The 24,383-nt window shown below is 41.9% G+C and overlaps 1 protein-coding gene and 1 long non-coding RNA gene across 2 annotated transcripts in view; one reads left to right on the forward strand and one right to left on the reverse strand.

Annotated features, from left to right (window-relative positions):
- The window catches only part of LOC147017967 (glutamate receptor ionotropic, delta-1-like), a 639,638-nt gene that overhangs the window by 508,967 nt on the left and 106,288 nt on the right, over positions 1 to 24,383 (forward strand). Inside the window, exon 13 of the mRNA XM_085897103.1 lies at positions 12,276 to 12,414. Within this exon, the coding sequence (XP_085753229.1) occupies positions 12,276 to 12,414 (139 nt within the window). The remainder of the gene's footprint in view (positions 1 to 12,275; positions 12,415 to 24,383) is intronic.
- On the reverse strand, positions 8,704 to 12,440 carry LOC147017968 (uncharacterized). Its single transcript, XR_015062210.1, has 3 exons — positions 12,271 to 12,440; positions 11,705 to 11,788; positions 8,704 to 10,390 (listed from the first exon to the last, which is right to left on the reverse strand). It is a non-coding gene; the product is annotated as an uncharacterized LOC147017968 (long non-coding RNA).

Raw genomic sequence — 24,383 nt, forward strand, 5'->3', positions numbered from 1 at the left:
TTTGGTGTGCCATCCACCAAATGATGATGACTCCATATATACTTCAATTTCTGCTAACATGGATCAACTCCTAACCATCTATCCCAACTCTGTCCCTCTACTTCGGTGACTTCAACTTACACTGCCAACCATTTGGGTGTAAGCTGTGCAACACCCAGCCTTAGAATTGCAGCAAAGGATTTCTGTGATGCTGTGGATTGATGAAATCTGTAAACTTCTTCACCCAAATGTATGCAACTGGTACATCTTCCATCCTGGACATGGTAATGACTAACTTTCCATCCAAACTTCTCCAGTTCCTCATCTGAAACGCTTGATTTCTCTGATCATGTTCTTGTCGCACAGGCCAAATGGCGGTGACTGCAATGTACACGCTAATAAAATTATTGGGCTCTCTGTTCCACAGCATCTGATATCAATTTGTCCTTGGAATACTTCCAGCAAAGCTTAATTTCTCTCTTCTCTTCTTCTCCATTTCTTCTCCTTCCTCTCCTTATCCTCCTTTTCTCTCTCATGCTCAGATGTATGCCATCCCTTATTTGGCTATCCCATCCATCCACTTGGCCATGGTACACTGAATCCTGTGGGGAGACAGTTGCAGTGAAGTAGCTTGCTTTCTCAACATGGAAGAATATCTGACTGAGGACAACATTAGGTCACCTTGTAAGGCTTTCACCAAGTGTGTCCATCCTTAAGCAAGTCATAACGCGTAATCTTGCAAATCTCAAGGCTGAACTCTTTGAGCAGTCTTCTTTCTCAAAGTCATGGTGGTGCTTTGTCAAGTCAATATTTGCTTTTTCATTTACCAAAGCCATCCCACTCAGTTCCCAACTTACCCCCTCTTACTTTGTCCACTTGACATCATGTCCTTCTCACCTGAGAAGGTAGAAAAAGGTTCTGTCGAGCCTCAACATTTTACAGTGAAGGGGGCAGATGGCATTGGTGCGCATGCCCTCAACTCCTGCTCTGCTGCTCTTACTTCTCTTCAATCTGTGTTCTTCAGCCTGTCGTTCTCCTTTCGCTGCCTCCCATCTGTCAGAAATTCAGCACACACCAATTCCATCCACATTAAGGTTGCAAAAAACAGATGCTATCAACAACAGACACCAACTAGAATGGCACTCGGCAGAGCGCATACCTCTGCCTTGCTGAACAGTTGTTTACCTTTTATATCCCACTGATATGCCAGAGCTGAATCCGGATGGTGCTATCTCTCAATGGTGAAGAATCACTTATCTGCTCATAAAAATTTTGAGATATCATGCTCACAAACAGGTGGTGGAGGTAGTCAAGTGTAGTACTTTATCAAATCTAAGTTTTTGATCCACAACTTTCATTGACTGCAATACACCATTTTTAATGTTAAATGTGACTAAGAGGCTCAAGTCATGCTCACATGATGTCCACAATGCAGGTTCTGTGAATGAATTTGGAAAATGCTGCAGAGAGAAAGCTCATTTAGAATTTTAGCTCTTACATTTAAGAGTGGCCTTTTAGGATTAGCATTGAGTGCAAGGTTTTGAGTGAGGTGGTGTAAATTGTGTTTCCAGGCACACAAAAATATTGGAAAAATGCAGCTTTCATCCAGCAATGCTCTGAGGGATTCCTCCATGCTAATCTCAGGCAACTGTTCATGCTTAGCATAATAGTGTAATGTTCCCCCAGCAAAATAAGCAATGACGCAAATCCTAAGTGTTTGTCAGGTGAATTTCAAATGTGATGCCAGATTTTGCTGCTTTTACAGTTTTGATTTTTTTGTATACAAGCAAATACCACCCATAGCTTCGCTGATGGGAATACTGATAAGGGGAGGGAAGAGGTGGAGGGAGAGAGAGGAGTGGGGGAGAGATACAGGGGGGAGAGATACAGGGGGGAGAGTGAGGACTTGGAGGGGAAAAGAGAGAGGGGAGGGAGGGGAGCGAGGAGGGGAGCGGGGATGAGGAGGGGTGGGGAGATAGGAGGGAGGGAGAGTGGGGAGGGGTGGGGAGATTGGAGGGAGGGTGAGTGAGGAGGGGTGGGGAGATAGGAGAGGGAGAGTGAGGAGGGGTGGGGAAAAGGAAGACAGCGAGAGACAAACACTGGCCAGATGCATCCAGAGACAAACACTAGCCGGACGCGTCTAGAGACAAACACCGGCTGGACGCGTCTGGAGCCAAGCTGTTCAGAGACAAATGCCACTCAGACATGTCTGGAGACAAACTCCCGTCTGGACATAAACACAGCCTGGGCGTGTCTGGAGACACACACCACCCAAAGATAAATACCGCAAACACAACCCGGAGAACATAATCACCCCCGGACATGTCTGGAGAGAGAGAGAGAGACAGAGACAGACAGAGACAGACAGAGACAGACAGAGACAGACAGAGACAGACAGAGACAGACAGAGACAGACAGAGACAGACAGAGACAGACAGAGACAGACAGAGAGAGACAGAGACAGACAGAGACAGACAGAGACAGACAGAGACAGACAGAGACAGAGACAGAGACAGAGACAGAGACAGAGAGAGACAGAGACGGGTAGTGGGAGGGCAATTAGCAGAGAGAAAATGTTATGCTTTCACCAGCACCCACACACACACACACACACACACACACACACACACACACACACACACACACACACACACACACACACACACACACACACACACACACACACACACACAGTATTAATGCTTGGCCGATATCAGCAACTCTTCAGGAATTGGCAGATTGGAATCAGTGTGATGACTGACTTCAGTTTCAAGAAACAAATTATAAAAGGAATGTTGCATTATCGATGTTTCAGGGAGATGTGCGTCAACTTTAATCTTTATAAACAGCAGCCAATCGTCATGTGACGGGTGGAAAAAAAATTGTCTCTGTAATTTAGAAAACACGTCAATACGGCAAACGGCTCGGATATCAGGCATTATCAAATATATTTTGCTTTGAAACTCACAAAGAGAAACCATATAACCTTTGTAAATCATGTACCTCTCCCTTGTAGCAACTACCGACTGTACATCCCAATTTGCACACAAACTGTACCACGATCGACTGTAGGGCACTCAGCAACGTTTTGTAAGCATCCCCTACAGTGCACTCTTAAGTACTCAAGCAAGCACTCAAATTAAATGGTTGATCAGGAATGGCTGGCCAGGCTGTGGTTGCATACATATCGTATATAATCCCTTTATTTTTCAAAGACAGTCTTCACTGTACCTGCAGCAGTTGAAGAAATTATATGAATTAATTCAAATAATGACTTTATCCAAACAAGAGTTGCTGCTTAACATAGAACAACCCTGGAGACATCACAAAGCGTAATCGCCCATGAAATAAACATTGCAGATAATCCACCGCATTGCCTGCTCGTCTGTGCACTCGTCACATGGTACATCGGCTCGCAGTCCACGCAAACGTTATAAATTTATGTTAAAACGTCTGTTTTTCACCAGATTTGCTTTGATTCCCAGTAAAGCACCTCACAAAACCTCTGAAAATATAGGCACAGATCTGGCAGATGCTGTAGATAAGCAGTCCCTCTGGGGGATAGGGTGTGATGTCAAGCAATGAATGCATTAAATCATTTTAGCTCAATGAAGCTGGTTAATTTTGTTACATTCCTAAATCTTTTGTTCACTCACTATAACACTCCAAACAGTCGAAAAAGATGTTTAATGCTTGGGAAATTTCACATTTTCTTGTGTGTATATGGAGAAGGAGGGAACATATGTTTCCAGGCACACTTAGTCAATAGGTATATCGGCTTAGTCATAAGGCTCGTTATTTCTTTCAATTATCAGATTTCATTCCGGATTTCGACACATATTTAGTCTGGACGATATCCAATCCTCAAAGTCTAAAATCATATTTTGATGATTTACTTTAGTTTATGAGAGTAGATCGTGTAAAATTGCATCATATATTGCATGAAATCTCTCCAAGCTCCTCAGTTGAAAACTATAGCATTTACAAAAGCGATGTATACACCGAGTCGTAGCGATGATGAACAGGCATTCGATCATATGAGTGGGGAAAGTGAAAAAACTTTACCATTAAGAAATTGCTGTAGCCCGTTTCAAGTCAGTGTATGGTTGAGCAGGCTAAAAAACATGGCAGCTTCAGACCCTGGTTAAGTAACCCAAGATACGCCTGAAGACCTTACAGAGCGAGGTTGCCGGGGAGCACTTGATAAAGGATATAATTAAATAAGGCCGTTAATTATCTTCAAAAGGGGTGTTTTAATGAACCCAAACACACAATTTTCAGTCATGCACTTCCTTGGAGTTCCATTAGTATGCATGCAAAGTTGCAGGCTGCTTGGGTTCATGGTTTTGGAGTTATGTAGGAGACACACACTTGTTAGAATAGAGGCAACACACTAGTACACAAATGCCACACAAAATACACCACACAAATGAAGTCCTGGTGAGGGTCTGCAATCTCTGATTGCTCTTTTTCTTGTTCATATTTGTGTTATCATTACCTCCTTCACGGGTTCGGAAGAAACTAGGTTTCGTCCGAATCCATCCATAACTTTTTGAGATATTGTGCTATTCTGTCAGACCCTGCTATTCGCAGATTCGCAATTCATGGACCCCTGCGTATTCGTGGAACCTGCGTATTCGCAGACCCCGCATATTTGCGGACCCCACGTATTCACATACCCCACGTATTTGCGGACCCTGCATATTCGCGGTTTATATAATGCAACCTGCTGTGACATTCATGGCCCTGTGCTTCAAGTAGTCGTGGTTTTTCACTGGCGAAAAAAACCCCCAAAAAATTTCCATGAGCCGTGCACATAACAATTCTAAATTGTATATTCTACCAGCCATGCAAAGAGCAGCTGTGTAAGTATGCAAAAGCATATCTTCCATAAGCCGTGCACATAACTTGCTTCTACATTTGCAGCCCTGTGCTTCGCACTTTGACGGTTTTTCCCAGGCTCAAAAACATATCTTCCACGAGCCGGGCACATAACACAGTTCTAAAACATATCTTCCACCAACCATGCATCGAGCAGCTGCATGTACGCAAAAGCATATCCTTCAGGAGCCATGCGCATGACCTGTTTCTCCATTCACGGCAATATGCTTCACATTTTCACTGGCCTAAAAAACATATCTTTCATGAGCCACTCTTTAAGCAAGCTGCACGGCTTGTCCCACCATTCACACTATTAACCGAGCTGCATGGCATGTCCTGCCATTCACACTACAAAGACGCTCCACCATCTCTACCAGCTGCTGTGTAAGACATCATCTTCCTCTGTGAGTGACAATTAAAATGCTTCACCGCATCTATTACCAGCTGTGTAATACATTATCACCTGCCAACATCCCCTGTAAACAGTTGGCAGACTACTCACCTCTCCTGCCATAAACAACCCCTGTGAATAGTGGGGTCCAACTGTATTGAATATAGCTCGCGTTTAATTGAGATGAAAAAGGGGATTGAATGAGACTCACCATTATTTTAAGTGAAGAAGAAGATGAAGGAGGAAGAGTTTTTGTTTTAATTTCAGTTGAAACCAGCCCATCTATCCTTACCTTCATCAATTTTATCATACTGTTTGCAGATTGGGCTTGATTAGTGGTGTCCCCTGTAGGACAATTGTTGACGGCCAGATGGTCGCAGACAGGGACGGACGCAGGCATGCCAAGACTGAGCTCCCTTTATATTAAAGATGTCTGACTCAAGCATGTTTTCATCAACAAATCTCCTGTACTTGGTGTCATCCATTGTCCCTTCTATCCTGACAAACTAGCTATCCCTTCTGATGAAAATCAGCCCCATAACATGATGCTGCCACCACCATGCTTGACAGTATGGATGGTGTTGACTGGGTGATATGCAATGTGAGGCTTCCGCCAGATGTAAAGCTTTAAATTTAGATCAAAAAGTTCAATTTTGGTCTTGTCTTACCATAAAACCTTTCTCCACATGCCTGCAATATCATTAAGATGCGTTTTCGCAAACTCCATACGAACCTTTCAATGTGGCTTTTTCAGTAATGGCTTATTTCTTGCCACATGTACATGGAGGCCAGCTTTGTGAAGGGAATGGGATATTGTTGATTTATGAATACTGACCCTTATGTCAAATATAAATCCTTGCAAATCCATTTCAAAGTCATTGTTGGATTTCTGGTGACATCTTGAACCAGTTTCCTGCTTGCTCAGCTGCTGAGTTTGGATGGGCGACGTGACCTGGGTAGAGTCTGGGTGGTATGATTCGTCTTCCACTTTTTAATGATGGATTCCACCATACTCAAAGGGATAATGAGGGACTTTCAAATCTTCTCATAACCCTCTCCTGAATGGTGTTTCTCCACCATTTTATGTTTGACTTCTTTGGAAAACTCCTTGGTCTTCATGTTTGCCTTGTTGGTTGACCAAGTGAGTTGCAACTTAAATCTCCTTTGATAATTGGGGAGCTTAATTTTCAACTTAAACCACTAATTACATAAGGTGAATCCTATAACACTTATTTTGTAACAATTCATCGAAATAATTTGCTCCTTAAGTGATTTAGGGTTCATTAGACAAAGTATGTGAATAATGAGCACCTGGAATCCTTATTTTCTCTGTTAAGCTAATTTATTCACATTTTATCTGCAATTTTTAGCTTCTTCACTTTGGAGTAGTTTGTGAAGATGATTATATTAAGTTTGAATCGAAAGGATCATTAAATAAGCTCAGGTGGCATAAAAATGTGAAAACTTTGAGGGAGGTGAATACTTTTGCAGGCCACTGTATATAGTTGAACAACGTAGAACACAAAATCAACTGTCGTAATATTTCAAAGAACCTCCAGTTTTGCAGTACTTCAGTTTAAATGAAGGTTCAATGGGGGGGGGGGTGGTGTATAAAGGTGGTATGGTATCAAGGACTGCTTCTGGTGTACTTCAATAGCACGAAACTTTCGGATTTTTTTTTAGTGATCGTTAAAATCATTATTTAATTAAAATTGAAGTGATACTGTGTGGGGTATCATGCCCTATGAACTCCCATCATTATTAAGTTTTTTTCAAATGTACAATAGTGGTATTTTATTTGGCATCCATGATGGTTATGATGAAAGAATACAACTGATTTTCATGTTGAAGTGCACCTTTCATGCAAATTGTCAAAACCACAAAAACGTTTACTGACAAAGACAGAAGAAAAAACCTGAGATAAATGTTGAAGTTAAATAGTCAGTAGAAGAATTAAAACAAAACACAAGAATAAATAGAAGAACATGAACAGAAAGTTTTTTTAAAAAGCCAATAAAGACAAATGTGTGTTCCAGTCATGTACGAGAGAGGGAGTTAAGTTGAGTCAAGCCCTGTCAGGATAGAGAGAGCTGAAAGGTGGCACCATCTATTTATAACAAGTCATATACTTTGCTTGTTGATTGAAGGCAAAAAGCAGTTTTAGACAAAGGAGAAACATGCAACAAAGAAAATCCGTAGGGGGTGGCTCAACTTACCACATGGCTACTCTGTGAGAATGAGACTAAAACCATTGGGATCTTTGTTAGTTCACTACAACGACAATGAAACATTAGAGAAACAGAGCTGGAAGTCGATGAGATCTGGAAGAAAGAAGGCTGCTCCATTTCAGGAGACTTGCCTGCAGTGATTGGCACTTAAAGAGCATGGAATGAAGTGTGAAGACAGTTAAAGGGAAGGGGCAGTGCTATAAGTTTGTTATTGGTAGACTGTCTGATTAGAAAGGTCAGTTGAAAGGGAAGAGGGATAAGCTATCTCGCAATGAATTTATGCACCCTAATTGTGTGGATTTCACGTCTTTGAGTGCGTCATGTTCGAAGTAAATTGTCACGCATGTTAATAAATTTGTACACTTCCAACTGAATGTGGAGGATGGTCCAGGGTGGAGAGACACATAAAACTGCATTGGCTAACCCCGAACAATTCTCCTGGTCCGAGAGCATGATGATGTGAGCCACTTGGTATCGATTTTCTCTCTTTTAGCTTTAGAGGTTGATTAAAAAAAAAGAATAGTAAGATGAGAAACAACAAAAAAGTATTCAACATGATTTGTTCCATGATTTGTCCTTATGTGAAATCTAATGATTTACACAAAAATCCCTTTTTTGCACCTTTGACAATTTTTTGCTTTTTTTGCACCTTCCACATTCCACATTTTGACCTTTTTTGCACCTTCCACATTCACAATGTCAAGATTATCTCTGTCAAAGTATAACTTTGGTGTACATATTTTTTGCATTTTTTATCAAGAAGTCGGTAGACTTCTTATGTCGGGATGGCCCAGACACTCCATTGGCTAAATACAACATAAATATTCAAAAAAAAAAATCTTCCAGATAAAACTTATAAACCTGACATATGCAGAGAATTTCCCACCGAATAACACTGATTAAACTTTGGGACAACATCGCTGAGCTAGAAAAATGAGAGACCCAAAAGTACCCATTGTCATTCTTATTATTATCCCCCGTTGGACCTAGTCCGAAATGGGGGCTTATGGATTTGGTCTCAATTTTCTTGTCCGTACATGGATGTGTGCATGGGTGCATCCGGAACCAATCTCGGACATGTATGGACCAATTTTATTCGTACTTGGCAAAAAGACAACAAATGATAGTGTACATATGTACGTCATTTTTTTTCGAAATCAGATCCAATTTCTCCAACTAGTAGATATTTTAGTTGTAAAAAAAAAAAAAAAAAACGCAATCGGACACACCCTCAACCATTTTTCAGGCAAGCATTTACCGATGTTTTCAAACTTGGCACGCAGATAAAGAATGATGGCTTACATACGCATGTCATTTTTTTTCGACATCAGGTGGCCGACTGGTGGCCATTTTGTTACTTAAATGTGTCCCCATTATTTTCTCAGACATGCATGGTCTGATTTTGTTCAAACTTGGCTCAAGCACAGTACATGATGGAGTACACATGCACCTCACTTTTTTGGTGATATGATATAAAGCTGGCTGATTGGTACACTGGTGGCCATTTTAATTGTGCATAAATATGGGCTCCCCCATTAACTCAGTACAGGAAAATTGCTAAAACAACAGGCTATGACATTTTATGTTTTCTTTACGAGTTATTCTTATTATTTACTGACAGCCTAACTCAAAATTGGTTAAAGCTATAAACTTGGTTTAAACCAGAATCGCCTGCATTTTATTTCTAATAGGAAGCTGCAAACTGATGGAAATTTTCATATCTTGAAAGAATTCCACAAAAGGCACACAAAACTGCATTCTTTTGCAAAGGAATAGGAAGAGAACAGAGGGGTGGGAGGGACTAATACTGGCAATCAGCCTGGGGGGACAGGGCCACGAGATATTTGCTCATAGGCTAATCAGACAAACATGGGTGTTGTTAATGGTGGAATATTATGAGGAAGTCGGTGGACTTCCTATCCTCTGTATTCTGGGTTGCTCCCAAGAGATCGATCATCTGTCTCCGTGCCACTGCCCTGTTTATGTAAAGCAGGCAAGGGGCCAATCGACAGCAACAACACACATTTATATAAAGTAGGTACTACTTAGAATGTTAGATCGGCTGTAAAGTAATGTCAGTACATCTATAAAGTTTGTCTGACATTTGTAAATCGGTAGTAGAACGTGGTTAATAAAGGCGCTCTTGTCACATACTCTTGGCAAAACACTTGAGAAACAGAAATTACCATGACATCAATTTAGTCACTTTAGCTTCAGCAAAGATTGTAGTCCACTTCAAATTCCCTTTCTCTTCCCATATCATTCCAACAAAAAGGTGGCTGGGGACTGCTCATGTTTAATACAACACAAATCCTAAGAAAGAAAAAAAATCCCATGCGATAACAATGGAATTCTCCAACATGTAAACATATTTCTAAAAAAAAAAAAAAAAGTTACAAAAATTTTTTTTTTAATGCAAAAGGACACACTTGATGTCTTTTCGAGGGACAACAATTATGAAAGGAAAGATGTAGAGATGGTTTCACATGATCATTTCTTGTGATCATATCTACCTTGTTTACATAAGTTTTGGAGTAACATCTCTGGTATATCAACTTGAGGGTTGGCAGGATGGCCTTGGAAGTATGCACACTCATCTCTAAGCTGTCTAGCCTGGGTTTGAATCTCTGCCCAGCTATCAACTGTCATCCCGGTGTTTCACAGGCAGGGTGATTCATCAAAGAGTGTGCCATCCCTCGGATAGACAGATGGACATTCGACTGAGTGTCCCATCTGCAAGTATTATTTGGTGAACATGAAAGATCCCATGGTGTCCTTCGTGAAAAGTGGGCGAGCTATCTCCAGCGCCATATGCAGATTCCAAATTTCTGCGATAACTACTGCTGAGAAGGCAGTGGCAAACGATCCAGTATAACCCTCGCCAAAAAACTGCTTCGGCAACACCTACGATCTGTAACAAAGTATGGTATATCAGAATATGAACTTGAACTGTCGTATTCAAGAACAACAATACATCATTCGTGAGCACGAGTGTCAACTCAAGCCATGAAGATTCACGTAATATTATTGTACTTCTCTCACATTTAATTGGCAGAGATTATTGCCAGAAGCGTTCCAAGGCTTATATGAATGAGATATCTACAACAATCACCAAGACACACCAATGTTTTTATATTTTTATAAACACATAACTGAACAAGCCGGTAGGCGGACATGGGTAGTCGATCAAGTCGAATTTAGTCGTTTTTCAGCCGTTACTAGCCAACAAAAGCGTCCATAGCAACGGTTCTTTCTCACACATAACTGGGACATACCATGAACCTACCATACCAGTTTCATGTATGTCTGACTCATAGTCTCTGAGATATAACGAACTTCGTTTTTTTATTTTTTTTCGACCAGGGTTCATTCAAAGTCTATTTTCTCTGACAGTTTTCATGGGAGCGGGCTGAATTTTTTTTGTCAAGGAGGGTGAATGTGTTGCCCCCAAACGATCATAGTTTGATTTTTGAATTTCGATATTTTTATTTTTTTAGATTTTTTTGAAAATTTCAAAGGCCGGTTGCTAGGCAACCGTGGGGTCCATAGCAACGGTTCTCAAATGCGCACAACTAGGTCATGGTATGAACCTACCACCAGAATTTCATCAAAATCGGCCTATGATTAACGGAGTACTGGCCTGGACAGAAAAATAGACAGACAGACAGACATAACGACGGAAAATCTGACAATAAGGGTAGATAGATCGACTACCCAACATAACGACGGAAAACCTGACAATAAGGGTAGATAGATCGACTGACAAATACAAATTATATTTTCTATAACATAAATGTCTACCTTGTTTTTTATATATATATATATATATATATATATATATATATATATATATATATATATATATATATATATATATATATATATATATACATATACACACACACACACACACACACACACACACACACACACACACACACACACACACACACACATATTGTTGCGGGCTGGGGCTTCAGATGTGAAGACCACCAGGGGTGAAGAGCTATATTGGCTCCCACCAGACTCCCCGGAATTGTAGGACGTCGAACATGGATAATTCCATGACGCGGCGGTTCGCTAACTGACGGTGGATACGGTTAACTCAACCTCGTGACCTCGGGTCCTCCCGTCTATGGGTTTACTGGTTTACCTAATTAATCACGTGATTTAATTACCGGGGAACATGCCCTCGGTACGCCTTGTCCGAACCGGATCACTTTACCAGATCAGATGTCAATGCCCATGGTGTCGTTGCGGCTTTCTATTCCCCTCCTCCGGCCGTGGCACGTGCTGCACCTGTCGGCTTCTGCAAGGATGCAAATTCGGATTTACCTCAGGGATAAGCAGAAAAAAGAGTAGAAATGACGTTTAGTGGTGTAAGCAAACCTAGCTATGAGATCCCCTCAACGCACGTCCCATTTGACCCACCAGACAAAAGGGAAGGGACTATCTAAACGCATATTAATGGAATAACTGTCTTGGGACCACTATATGTTGGATGCCATTGCTTTGGAGGCATGCGGTTTCTATAACCGCAACAATATATATATATATATATATATATATATATATATATATATATATATATATATATATATATATATATATATATATATATATATATATATATATATATATATATATATATACATACATATTTTGTTGGATGTGTCATGGACTATTGTGAGTATCTTGTTCGGAGAACCTTCTGAAGTCTCCTCGTAAGTCATCTTTGCCTCATACCATGCCACATCCATATTCTTTTGCATTAACATCTCCTTAACCTACCTCAGGTGGTGAGCCGGTGCTGACATCCGTCTCTGCACGGGTTATGCTCGCCGTGTGGTGGTTCTTCACCCTCATCGTCGTTTCATCATACACTGCCAGCCTCGCTGCATTCCTCACTCTCTCACGACTCGCGACACCAATCAGGTAAAATCAGACTTGTTGCTGCTGCATTTCAGTTTGATAATGTGTTTTCATTTTCAAAAGCAGAACAATTTTTCTTCCACAACAGGATGCTGGTTTTATCAACCAGTTGTGTGACAAAAAAAGGAAGCAATGTTATTTTAATCACTAAATTTATCCAAAATTTGTAAAACCCTGAAATTTGCGGGGGATGTGTTCTTGAAAACTTCTGTAAATCTCGAATATATGAATCATGGGGGGTTGCAGTGGGCGACGTTGAAGTCCTTCCAACTCTCTCACCATGAGCTATGTTGAAGATAAGCCATTGACAGATATAAAAGGAAGCATTTCATACTTGTCTGGTCATGTGAAACGCAAGTTATATACAAAATACAATAAAGGGGGGTCCCTGGGTTACAAAGGGATTTCCTTCCGAACAAACGTTCATGCATCAAGTAAATCGATCGGTGTTGACACTGTTATAAATGGTGGTCTCAGTGCACGAGTGGTGCATACTCACCCGGTGATTTAACAAGGTCAACAAGAGACAAACCATTACCTTGTTACGTGTGTTCAGGTAACATATTACCTTGGTATGGCCAAGAAGGGCGTACAGTAGGTTTTTACTTTTAACCTCAGCAGTGTACGAGCGATCACGTTTTCCTTTGTACTTGCGGCTGTTTCTAAAGCAATTGGTTATTTGATATGAACCAGATGTGCTTTAGAAAGGTTATGTTGGTTCTCTTTGTGAGTTCCAAAGCAAAATGAATTAAATTTGATAATACCCGATTTCCAAGCCGTTTGCTGTGTTAACAGGTTTTCCAAATTACCGAGACAATTTGTTTTCTCCCAGTCACACGACAATTGCCAGCTGTTTATAAAGAATACTGTTTATGCACATCACTTGAAAATATTTTAAAGTAGAAAGTAATTACATCTATAGCTTTTTGATGATCTTACAGCTGATTTTGATTTTAATTGATTTCAGGTTATTATGTAGCTGCTGTGTATGCCTGGTGTTGGCTTAATGTGAGGGTGGTGGGCTTGGGATCCGAGGATCCTGAGTTCAAGTCCCACTCAGCTGTTTCATTTATACCAAGTGGGTTTAACTCTGCCTGTAATCCTTCTGAGGTCTGCAAAATGAGTGCCAGCTTGCTGGTATCCTGTGTCAGAGTGGTGACCTATCCAGGATTGTACCCAATAGCCAAGGAGACTGCTTAGGCAGCACCAACACTCTGCACAGAGTATGGAACCAATAGATGGATGGATGGTAGCTGCTCTCCTCTTCTTATGTTTCATATTAATTTTTTATGAGAATGCCTTTTGGTCTAAGGTCGCTCACGTGTTTTTTTAGCTCTCCATTTATTTCAACCCTAAATAGCCTGGTTCCCAGGCTGAGTTTTCCTTTTCCCTTCTTTAATCCCTTTTACCCTGGTTTTCCCCTTTCTCGTGTTTACCTTATCTCTGTTTCCACATCGTGATGTGCTATTTGCACCTATTCTCGAATCCTCACCTTGCTTTATGCTGCATTAACCCTCCTTAGTGTCTCTCCTGTTCGATGGTAATATTTTATCATGCAAATTGTTAGTGTTTCTCATCATGTAATTAATATTCCTCAGAATGTGCAGGTGACAGGCCTTTCTTGTGCAGTTTCTTTCTTAATTGCTTGTATGTCACATGTATAATGGGGATGGTTTACTCTTTGTGGTTTGCAGTGATCAAGTCTGTTTGTGAATTCATTTGTCACATCTGTCCTTTGTTATAACGTCGCTTTAATCTGCATGTTCATTCGTATGCAATTTATTTATATTGCAATGTACTATTTTGCAGCCATTTCCCTTTTCTCCACGTTTGAATGTTTATGTTCAGTTGAATAAAACCATTACCACTGGAACGTCTATAATGCCACATGGTTTTATTTAATTTGTTGATTGAAATTTGCCCAATTCAAGGGTGAAAGCTACTCAAGGGTTTTGGGTTGTATACAGAAAGGTACTACAAGCGGTAAGTCGGCACTCACACTGACCTCAACGGCTGATGCCAATTACTAAAAAATTGCCGACGGCCCAGCACTAGTGGGTCGTAGAAGCCATTGTTGGGTGTCCACGGGTGGGTGATGATGTTTTATACCCACAAAACCCACAAGTCGCTGGAACATGGGGGCCATGGAAGTAGGAACAGAACACAGGTACAAACCTGTGAATGACTGGGTTTCTTGGATTGTGAATCCGCGAAATCAGGGTTTTACGGTATTGCTATTGTAATACTCTAAAATAATATTGGACATGCACTGCACAAACACCAAATATTACAAGAGAGTTACTATCTACAGTGCCTACAGAAAATATCCATCTTTCAAAATTATCACCTTTTGTTGCCTTATAGCCTGGAGTTAAATTGCATTAAATGAGATTTTTCCACCTTTATTGACACATCATAGCCCACAACTTCCAAATGAAAAACAAATTCCACAAATTTCAGAAAATTAATAAAAAATAAAAAACTAGAATATCTTAGTTGGATAAGTGTCTACCCCTCTTATAACAGCAATTGTAAATTATCTCAGGTGTAAGGCCTAAGTCACATTTGGCACGGCGGCTGGAGGGTCTACAAAATCTACGGCCACTAGCAATTATAGGGCGGCTGCAGTATTTCCACGGTCACACAATGTAGCAGTCACATGTTTTTATTTTTCGGGTAGCTGCATGGGATATTTAGAAATTGTGGAGACCGAAAACGTGGGGGTGCCGTACGGTCTTTGATTTGATGTCGTACGGTGACCGTCGGGCGTTCCTGCGGCGGCCATAGAATTTTCAAGGCAGATGCAAGGTGCCCACAAGGCGACCGCAGGGGGACCGCAGGGGGGTCCTAAGGCGAACATGCGGCCAGACGGACGGTAACGAGTGGGTTCTTTTTTTTCTTTTTTTTTTAACCAGTTCTTTTGTTTCGGCATGTCGAATTGCTACGGCGAACGTAGAAATGAAAAAAGTTATAACTCCGTGCTATAATTCCACGGCGACCCTACAGCCTGTAAAATATAGCCATACGACCTAGGGCCACCCTGAAGCCACCTCAGAAAATCTGCGGCCGCCGCACGTTTCTGTCAATTCAGAGGGCGTACGGCCGCCATATCCTCGCCGTAGAGCAAATGTGACTTAGGCCTAACCAATCACCTTCAAAATCACACACCAAGTTATTTGACCCCCACCTGTGTTAAATTGCCATGATTCTGATTATTTCAGAATAAAATCAGCTGTTCCTGTAGGTTTCCTCTGCTGGGTAGTGCATTTCACAGCACAGACTCAACCATGAGTGCCAAGGAGCTTTCAAAAGACCTCTGGGGTAAAGTGGTGGAAAGGCACAGATCAGGGGATGGGTATAAAAATATTTCAAAGGCCTTGAATATTCCTTGGGGCATAGTCAAAACAATCATTAGGAAGTGGAAGGCGTATGGTACCACCAAGACCCTGCATAGATCAGGCCATCCCTCCAAACTGGATGACCAAGTAAGGAAGAGACTGATCAGAGAGGCCACCAAGAAGCCAATGGCAACTTTGAAAGAGAAACATACCTTTATAGCAAAGACAAGTCACTGTGTGCATGTGACAATATCCCATGCACTTTACAAGTTTGGCCTGCACAATCGGGTGGCATGAAGGAAGCCATGACGCAAAAAATCCACCTTGAGTCTCGATTGAGATATGCAAAAAAACCACACTGGAGATTCTGAAGCCATGTGGCAAAATGGTTTGTGGTCTGACAAAACCAAGATGGCCTAACTTTTTGGCCTAAATGCAAAACATTATATTTAGTGCAAACCCAACACAGCATATCACCCAAAGAACACAATCCTCACTGTGCATAATGGTGGTGGCAGCATCATGTTATGGGGATGTTTCTTACCTAAATGCGGCACTTGTCAAGATAGCATGGAAAATGGATGGAGCAAAATCCTACAGAAAAACATGCTGCCCTCTGCAAGAAAGCTTAAATTGTGATGACAGTTCACCTTTCAGCATGACAATGATCCGAAGCACACAGCCAAACCTACACTGGAGTGTCGAAGGAACAGAAAGATAAATGTCCTTGAGTGGCCCAGTCAGAGCCCCGACCTAAATCAAATCGAAATTCTGTGGCATGATTTGAAGATTGCTGTCCATCAACACTCACCACACAACTTGATTGAGCTTGAACAGTTTTGTACAGAAGAGTGTGCAAATATTTCCCAATCAAGGTGTGCAAAGTTGGTAGAGACCTATCCCAGCAGACTCATAGCTGTAATTACTGTCAAAAGTGCTTCCACCAAGTATTAACTTGGGGGTAGACACTTATCCAACCAAGATATTATAGTTTTGTATTTTAAGATAAATTTCTGAAATTTGTGGAATTTGTTTTTCACTTGGAAGTTGTGGGTTACGATGTGTAGATATAGCTGGAAAAAGTCTGATTAAATGCAATTTAACTCCAGGCTATAAGGCAACAAAAGGTGAAAAATTTTAAGAGAGTGTAGACTTTCTGTTGGCACTGTAACTCATGCATCTGTTATTTCTTGAATTTATTTGCTTCGATAAATATTTCATGTAAAATTTGTGATAATTTATATAACATGCACCTTTAAACATTGGAGAATGTTGCTGAATACTTCAGTACTTGCATTCACTAGTTTTGTGCAAATCGTTTACTTAATAGGAAACATTGTTACTGATGTAGCAATTATCATTATGAAATAACAAAGGGAAATCAAATTCGCATTTTCATACCATATCCACAACGTTGGTAGCAGGAGATGATAATTGAACTAAACATACTACCAGTGGTGATCATTTCAACCGATAAGGTACTTGTTACAGGGATCACACCATATGAAGTCGTTTTCAACTTTTATCGAATTGCTATTCCAATTTAAGCTTATGGCAAGGCAGTTGTCCTGAAACAACTTGCCTTTGCCTCATGGAAAAAAAAAACCCAACTGAGGGTAATCTCAGTTCCTTCCATAAAGCTGGAACAAGTGTGTATTTACCCTCAGGGGAGCGATAAAACAACATCTTTCTAAGCTCAGATCTGAACTCTCAAAACTCTCTCCCTCCTCCAAATCCTAGTGGCATTTAATCAAGTTTGATTCTGGTGTATGTTCCCCCTCCATCCCCTCCCTTTCCTCAAAAGGAGGCACTGCTGATACCGCACGTGAAAAGGCTGAATGCCTAAACTTGGTGTTTGCATCGAAATCTTGTGTCCGAAACCCATTTCCTTCTGTACCCACCTTACCCAGTCGCACCCAACTGTCCCTGGACTCTGTGTCATTTTCGTCTGACAAAGTGGAGAGCTTTCTGTCAAACCTCGACTCAGATTCTGCAACCGGTCCAGACGGCATCAACCCACATGTCCTAAAAACCTGCTCCTCTGCTCTTACTCACCCTCTCTTTGGTCTATTCACCCTCTCATTTGCTCAAGTTCATCTGCCGTCTGCTTGGAAATCAGCAAATATTACCACCCTGCATAAAAAGGTGCAAAAACAGATCCCTGCAACTTGGACCTACACAGACCAATCAGCCTTCTCCCAATCATCAGCAAGGTTATGGAATCCATCATCGCTTTAGACATTAAATCCTTCCTCTTCTCCAATGGCTTGAGTTCCGATCATCAATTTGGTTTCAGACCAGGTCACTCGACCCTGGATATGCTTCTTCTGCTCTTCCAAAAATGGATGGGGGTCCTCAATGCCGGACATGAAATCAGAGCCATATCCCTCGACATATCGCCTGCTTTTGACATGGTCTGGCATCCTGCCCTGCTCACCAAACTCTCCTCCTATGGTATCAAAGGCCATCTCCACTCATGGCTCGCAGACTTCCTCTCCTGTCGAAGTCAACGTGTATCCCTAAATGGAGTTCTTTCATCCCCTCTTCTTGTCCAGGCTGGAGTTCCTCTAGGCAGTGTTCTGGGCCCTGTTCTTTTTCTTGTTTTCATCAAATGATCTCTCTGACTCTCTGGAAAATCCTCTTTATCCCTTTGCTGATGACTCCACCCTCTGCCATACCATCTGTCATCCTTCAGACTGGCATGCAGCAACTTCTTCACTCACTGCAGATCTGGGTAAAATCACAAACTGGTCCAACTCATGGAACATGTCTTACAATCCAGGCAAATCTCACACTCTCACTTTGTCTCTCTGAAAGGACCGTTTAGAACCCCCTTGCCCCCATTTACCTTCTCAACAATCCTCCGGAAGAAGTCCTTTCTTTCAAGCTTCTGGGTCTCACTATCTGCCATGACCTTTCCTTGGGAAAGCCACATTTCCAACCTGGCCTCCAAAGCCAGTCACCGACTGGGAATCCTCCGTCGTGCAAAGTCCTTCCTCAGCCCACCTGAGCTCCTGACCACAAGCAAAGCTTTTGTCTGCAACCAGATGGAGTACTGCAATTCCCGTTGGGCTGGTTCTCCCGCCTCTCCCCTTTCTCAGCTTCACGCTGTGGCAACCATTGCATTTAGGATCATTGGTATCTCCCGCGATGAGGCTGAGTCATTGGATCTCTCATTCTCTCACTGCAGGCAGGTCGGTGGTCTTTCTGTCTTCTACCATCTCCTCTCTGCCCCCCCCCACGCTCTGTGTGAGATATGTCCCCCCTCCCCCCCCCCATATTTCTGCAGGGCGCTCAAGTTCCGTCAGCAAACCCATTCTGGTAAAATTGCCAAAATCAAGAATCACTGCCCACCTTCCTTCTTTAATTCCTCATTTTTCCCCATCTTTGGGACAAACTCCCACACTCTCTCCAATCCCATTCTTCCCTCCAAGTCTTCAAATGAGCTGTTCACCACCATCTCTTTTCTTCCCCCATCCAAAACCCTGATCTTTTATACCCCCGTTAATCCACCCCAAACCCACCTCCTTCAAATTTTGTGTTCTTTTGGTGAAATTTTTTTCCAAATACAGTGCTGTGTGCTCTTTGATACGAACGTTATTTACTAACTCTTCTGTAACTATAATTTAATTAACTATAATATCCGTTCTATTCCACTTCTTTAGATTGAAGGCAAGTAAAGTAAAGAAGGATAAGTCTTATCATTGTCTTTGGTTGCCACTCAGCATCCTGGCTTACACATTGGTATGTTTTGGGCATTGATTAGTGCATGTTTTGGCCAATATCGACATAATGATTAATATATTTACGTTTACGAACAATATCGAAACGATTTGCGTCTGCATTGCTACACTTCAACTGCAGTTCCCGTCACAGTTCCTTCGTGGATCTAAACCATGTTTTGATGGTTTCTTGGGGGAGTGTTGTTTTATGACTTGAAGCTTTAACTGCCTTATCCATGGGAGCAGTCATTGTTAGCTTGGATATCGCCGGACTGCCACCTGGTGCCAGATTGCGTGAGATAAACAGCTTTTACATGACAAACATTGTATGTTATGTGTTGTTTGCCTTGACTGCAACAAATAAGAATGTCAGCTCATACATCTTCCACAATTCCAAGATTCCTTGTGCTTTCCTTTACAAAGCACATTTTCATTCTTTGTCTCTGTCTCTCTCCCATATTTTCTGTCCAAAGCTGGATTAATGTATATGCTTAGGGTGTGAGCTACACATAAAACTGGCGGTTATTAGATCAGTGAATTGAATATTTTGAGGTGCAGGTTGAGCATCGTGCATAATCTCTATATAAAAATCACGAAAGTATGACAATATCGATTAGAAAATTATTTTCAAAAGATTTGTCCTGCTGAGGCAAATCAAAGAAGAAAAAAAGAAGGGAAGGAAAAGTAAGGGGAATGAGTGGGGGGGGGGGGGGTGGGAGATCCTGGAAGTCCGAACTTATCTTCCCTGCCTTTATTTAGAAAATAGTACAGTACAATATATTATTTGATGATCATTCAAGGTTAGGTTGCACGTTTTTTTTTCCAGATGATCTTAAAATAATAAATAGCACTGCAGAAATTTACAGTTTGTAGCATGTTAATGACATCATCATGCAATTCTAACAGGTTAAGTGGGATCACAGCTGCAGAAAACATTCTGGCCATTTTAAACATAGGATAAACACTGTATTATGTGCTGGGAATGGTGTTGTGTATCATGAATATTTTGGTAAACGAAAGTGCCAGACCAGCTGAAATTTACTGGAAATAATTGGCTGAACAATTCAATGACAGGTGTTTTTCACATTGAAATTGTGCTTGGGTGATGCAAATGTTTTAAAAATGGAATTGGGTTGGTAAGGGATGATAAATGCATGTGTCAAGTAAATAGAATTGTATGAGGCTTAGAAGTGTAGAAACTGTAATTCATTCACACCTGAAATTGAATAAGATAACCATCAAGATGTTTCCAAAATAACTTTTGGATAATGGGAAGGCACTTCGGTATGGGAAGTGCCCCTTCTAGTCCTGGGACACCACCATGTGACTTCAATGTCTTCAAACTACTCTTGGAGCATCTGAAGGGCATAAAGGTTAAAAGTGCTGAGACTGAAGAAGTGAATATCCTGGAATGCCTGCATACCTATGCTAATTATGTTCTTGCTACTGGCATGAATGAAATACTGCACTAATAGGATAAGTGTGTGTACATCGTAGTGGGATACCTTTAAAAATAAGTTAGGTTTCATTAACTTAACTTTACTTTCCAATGATCAAAAAAAAGTTCACCCTAAACTTCTGTCTTACCTTGATGAAATAATTAGACCTGTGTTTTAAAAATTATTTGAACCACTTTTTCACTTCAGTGATTATGGTTGAAATTATATGTGGCCGGTTATATACTCTTGCAAGCTGGAACAAATATCCCCCCTCCCTTCACCACACTCCAGCCACCACTACCTATAATTCGTTTTCGAAACTTGTATATACCAGTCTTATTTTTTTTATTTGTTTGTTCTGTTTGCATTTATTTTTGCATTTACTTTTTTCCTTTTCTGTGTTGTTGTTTTTCTCGATTGTGTTTTTTATTGTATACTTATTCTTTGAAAGCTATCATTCATTCACATATTAACTTCAACAAGGAGAACAGACAAAAAATGTCATAGCCCCTGTGGTTTTAGTAATTTTGCTGCATGGAGTTAAAGGGATAGCCCATATTTACAAGATTAATGCGTATGCGCAACCGACTTGAGTGGTCATGTGACATGGAAGATTGCGTATGATTGGTCAAATTGCGTAAGTAACAAAATGGCCACAGTCCGCCATCTTGGATCTGATCTCGACACAAAATGACATGTTTATGTAAGTCATCATTCATTATCTGTGTGCCAAGTTTGAATAAGATTGGTAAATGCATGCCCAAGAAATGGTTGAGGAAGTGTTCAACATCAGTTTTTTTTACAACTAAAATAGCTATCAGTCAGCCATCTTTGATTGAATCATGAAACAAAATGATGTGCATATGTATACCATCATGTTTTGTCTTTGTAAGTTTGAACAAAATTGGTAGATACTTGATCGAGATAAGGCTGTGGACGGAGGGACCGACGGACACAAGAGACCCAATCCTTAAGCCCTCATTTTGGATTAAGTCCAATTGGGGCTCATAAAGTAAGAAGTCTTGGTTGATGGGAGTTCTTTCAAAATAAGTCTCGCCAGACTCAGCGGCATAATGGGAAGAGTGTCCGTTTAGGAGGTGATTGTGTTGAACACAACCCCAGCCAAATTGAACCCAACATACCAAAGACTTTAAAAATGGTATGTGCTGCTTCCTTACTTGATGCCGAGTGTTTAATTGCGCAGCCTTGTTGGGCCTCAGGGCCTCTTCCTGTGTTGAAATTCCTTGTTGGGGAAGTCATATTTTTTGCAACCATAAACAGTTGAAGGAAGTTAACAATCTTTTTGTTGTTTTCATATGCTTTCTGTGTCTGCATGATTTGACTGTGCATCAACTTCCTTTCATTACTGCTCGGAAGTGAATGAATATATATATATATATATATATATATATATATATATATATATATATATATATATATATATATATATATATATATATATATATATATATATATATATATATATATATATATATATATTGTTGTGGTTACCAAATTCGCAAACCACCATTCAGGTCCCTTAGGTGAGATATCTCGGTAAGTATATGTGTAGTTAGGCCCAAACCCGTTGTCTAGTGGGAATACATGTCATTTATGCGTGCTGCGACTCTTCAGGATAGCCGTTTTTCTTTTACTATCTTTATTTTGGACCAACCGCCATTGTTACCACCACCAACCACAACATCAACCACCCACCGCGGCGCCGCTTCACGTCACACCTCGCAACCGTCGCATCGCCACCGTTCTTGCGCCGCTTGTGGGTACCGGTGTTGGACTCGTGCAGGGCGCGCGCCGAACAGCGTGTACAAAACCACAGATTTTCCGCTTCAAAAACGGATCAAAAACGACACACGCCCACTTTTGTTCCGTCCAATCGGTGAGCGAGGGGCGATTTGGCCCCGCCTCCAGGGCGTTGGAGGGCGATCGCTATATGCAAATTTATGGATCAAAAAGCATTCACGCCCACTTTTTCTCGGGCCAATGGGGAGCGAGGTGAAAGGTCGAAGGCAGGGGGTCAAAGATGAGAGAGCGAAGCCACGGGGCTTATAAAAGCGACCGCGTTCGTCAGTCAAAGGATAGAGAGTTAAGACTTCGCGGGCGGTGGAGTTGGGAAGAAGAAGCAAGAAGGAGTTGGTCGTCGTCGTGTGCGTTGGAGTCGGAGCGGAGGGGACGGAGCTGTGGAGAGGCGGCGAGGGCAGACGAGGGGGTGCTCGCGTCGTGCAGGGAGCTGCACACCAGGGAGGCCGACGGCGCGACCTGGCCGAGGTGGAGACGCTCGTCGCGGGACTCGAGGCAGAGTAGAAATCCTCTATACCCCGAGCATCAGCAACCCCCTCCTGTTTCCCCCCGCGCTGAGATAGTGCGACCAAGGGGGCCCCTTTCCCACCCCCTACCAGACACTGCCCGCGAGGCCCGCGGAGTTGAGGCACCATCGCCACTCCGCGTCTCATCACCAGACGGGTAGGCCCGACCCGGTCTCGGCCTCAGGCCCGCCTCATCTTTGAGGGTGTTCTTTTCCTTGGTTTTGGGTATGTGTTGTCGGCGCCGTCTGTGAAGTAAAATTGTATAAGTGTTGCCGTGTGCTCGCGTAATCGGTATTAGATCTGCATTGTCGCATTTGCTTTTTGTGTAAAATTGCATTGTGTTTCTTTTCCTTTTCTATGTGCTTTTGGTGGAATTGAATATGTGTGCTTTCCGTTCAGCGCGAATAAATGTGCTTTGTGTTGAACTGTTTCCCGCTTCGCTTCGTCATTTCTTTCATTGAATCCTCATCTTGCTTCACGTAAAGGGTTGGTAGTGGACTGAATACGCCCGATAATTAATCGAACCGTCGAGGCCGACGATAACACCGCTCGGTTATCCCGATAGTACGGAACGGGTCGCTTCAGTGGCCCGTGTCCGAAGTCGACCTGCGGCGAGGTGCGATCGCCCGGTCTACCCTCCGTGTGGGTACTTAGGGAGGTCGAATTTGGCGAGCAACCCTATCCCACGCGGGGGCTGATTGGCTCGATCGCGGTGAGACCGAAAGGTCCACCCGTGACTGGTTCCCGGCGTTAGTCCGAGAGGGTCACGACTGGATTGTCCGTCCGGTGGGCGACGTGTCGCGATTCGAGTTACGTGGCCGTCGCACGCCAGCGGGCGCGAATCCGTAACAATATATATATATATATATATATATATATATATATATATATATATATATATATATATATATATATATATATATATATCTTCTTCTTCTTTCGGCTGCTCCCGTAAGGGGTCGCCACAGCAGATCATCCGTTATGATCCGCATACTGATTTGGCATAGGTTTTACGCTGGATGCCCTTCTTGACACAACTCTGGTCGCCTCTTACGACATAGGGATAAGGATTGGGTTTTGCCATGATTGCGTGCTGCCCTACACGCTCTCATAGAGTGGCCCAGCGCAGAGCTCCCGTCCTCAAGCGAT

The sequence above is a fragment of the Eptatretus burgeri genome, chromosome 10 (assembly GCF_056783735.1).
Source record: "Eptatretus burgeri isolate ZD-2024b chromosome 10, Ebu_testis_v1, whole genome shotgun sequence".
NCBI classification, from domain to species: Eukaryota; Metazoa; Chordata; class Myxini; order Myxiniformes; family Myxinidae; genus Eptatretus; species Eptatretus burgeri.